The sequence below is a fragment of the Magallana gigas genome, chromosome 8 (genome assembly GCF_963853765.1).
Source record: "Magallana gigas chromosome 8, xbMagGiga1.1, whole genome shotgun sequence".
NCBI lineage: Eukaryota > Metazoa > Mollusca > Bivalvia > Ostreida > Ostreidae > Magallana > Magallana gigas.
Genome location: NC_088860.1, coordinates 40,586,996 through 40,587,827, shown reverse-complemented (window position 1 = coordinate 40,587,827; position 832 = coordinate 40,586,996). Strand labels below are relative to the sequence as shown.

Below are 832 nucleotides of genomic sequence, written 5' to 3'. Positions count from 1 at the left end.
TCAAGTCAATAAATTATTTTCACCTGCATGTTTTATTAATGCAAATAACTTGTCATCTCAGATGTTTTATTATTTCACATAAATACTTAATGTATGTTATTCATACCAGTCTTTCTCTTCAATTAAATATACAATAACATGTAACATTCTCCTGAACTTATACATGTACTTACAAGTACAAACAACTACAGGTACTTCACATCAAAAGATGCATGATACTTCTTCTTTTCTCCTGTCCTGTAATAACCACTCTCGCTTCATTTTCACACTGCACATTTTCACTCTGTATCCTCTCATCTACATCTACATCTTCCAAAACAACTTCACTCTCATCGAGACTCTCATTCATTAAAATAAAGTTGTGTAATGCACAGCAGGTTACAATTGTACAGGGAATGTCCTCTACATTCCTCATGTCAAGAAACTTGAGCTTCCTAAACTTACCCTTAAGAAGACCAAAGGCCCGCTCTATGTCCACTCTTGTGGAGCTGTGGGCACTGTTGTATTTTTTCTCCTCAAGGGTAAGGTGATCATTGTCACCATAGGGAGTCATCAAGTTTATTGACATGGGGTATGCAGAGTCACTTAAAATATGAAATTTAGGTGGCAATACCTGATCCTCTTGAAAAAGAGGACTGTTTCTGTATACCCTGGCATCATGAACTGATCCAGGGTATCCACAGAAGACATCCAAAAACTTTAAATCAGGCCCACAGACTGCTTGTAAATGCATTGCTTGGAAACCTTTTCTGCAAATATAGGATTCCCTAAATGCAGAAGGTCCGCTGATTGGAACATACGTCCCATCAATGGCCCCCGCTACCGGGTACAT

The 832-nt window shown here is 38.2% G+C and overlaps 1 protein-coding gene across 1 annotated transcript; it reads right to left on the bottom strand.

The window, feature by feature from the left end:
* Positions 1-196: 196 nt before the first annotated feature.
* LOC136270999 (putative nuclease HARBI1) lies at positions 197-832 on the bottom strand. The gene has a single exon (XM_066070058.1). It carries the CDS (start codon positions 830-832, stop codon positions 197-199), a length of 636 nt encoding a protein of 211 aa, XP_065926130.1.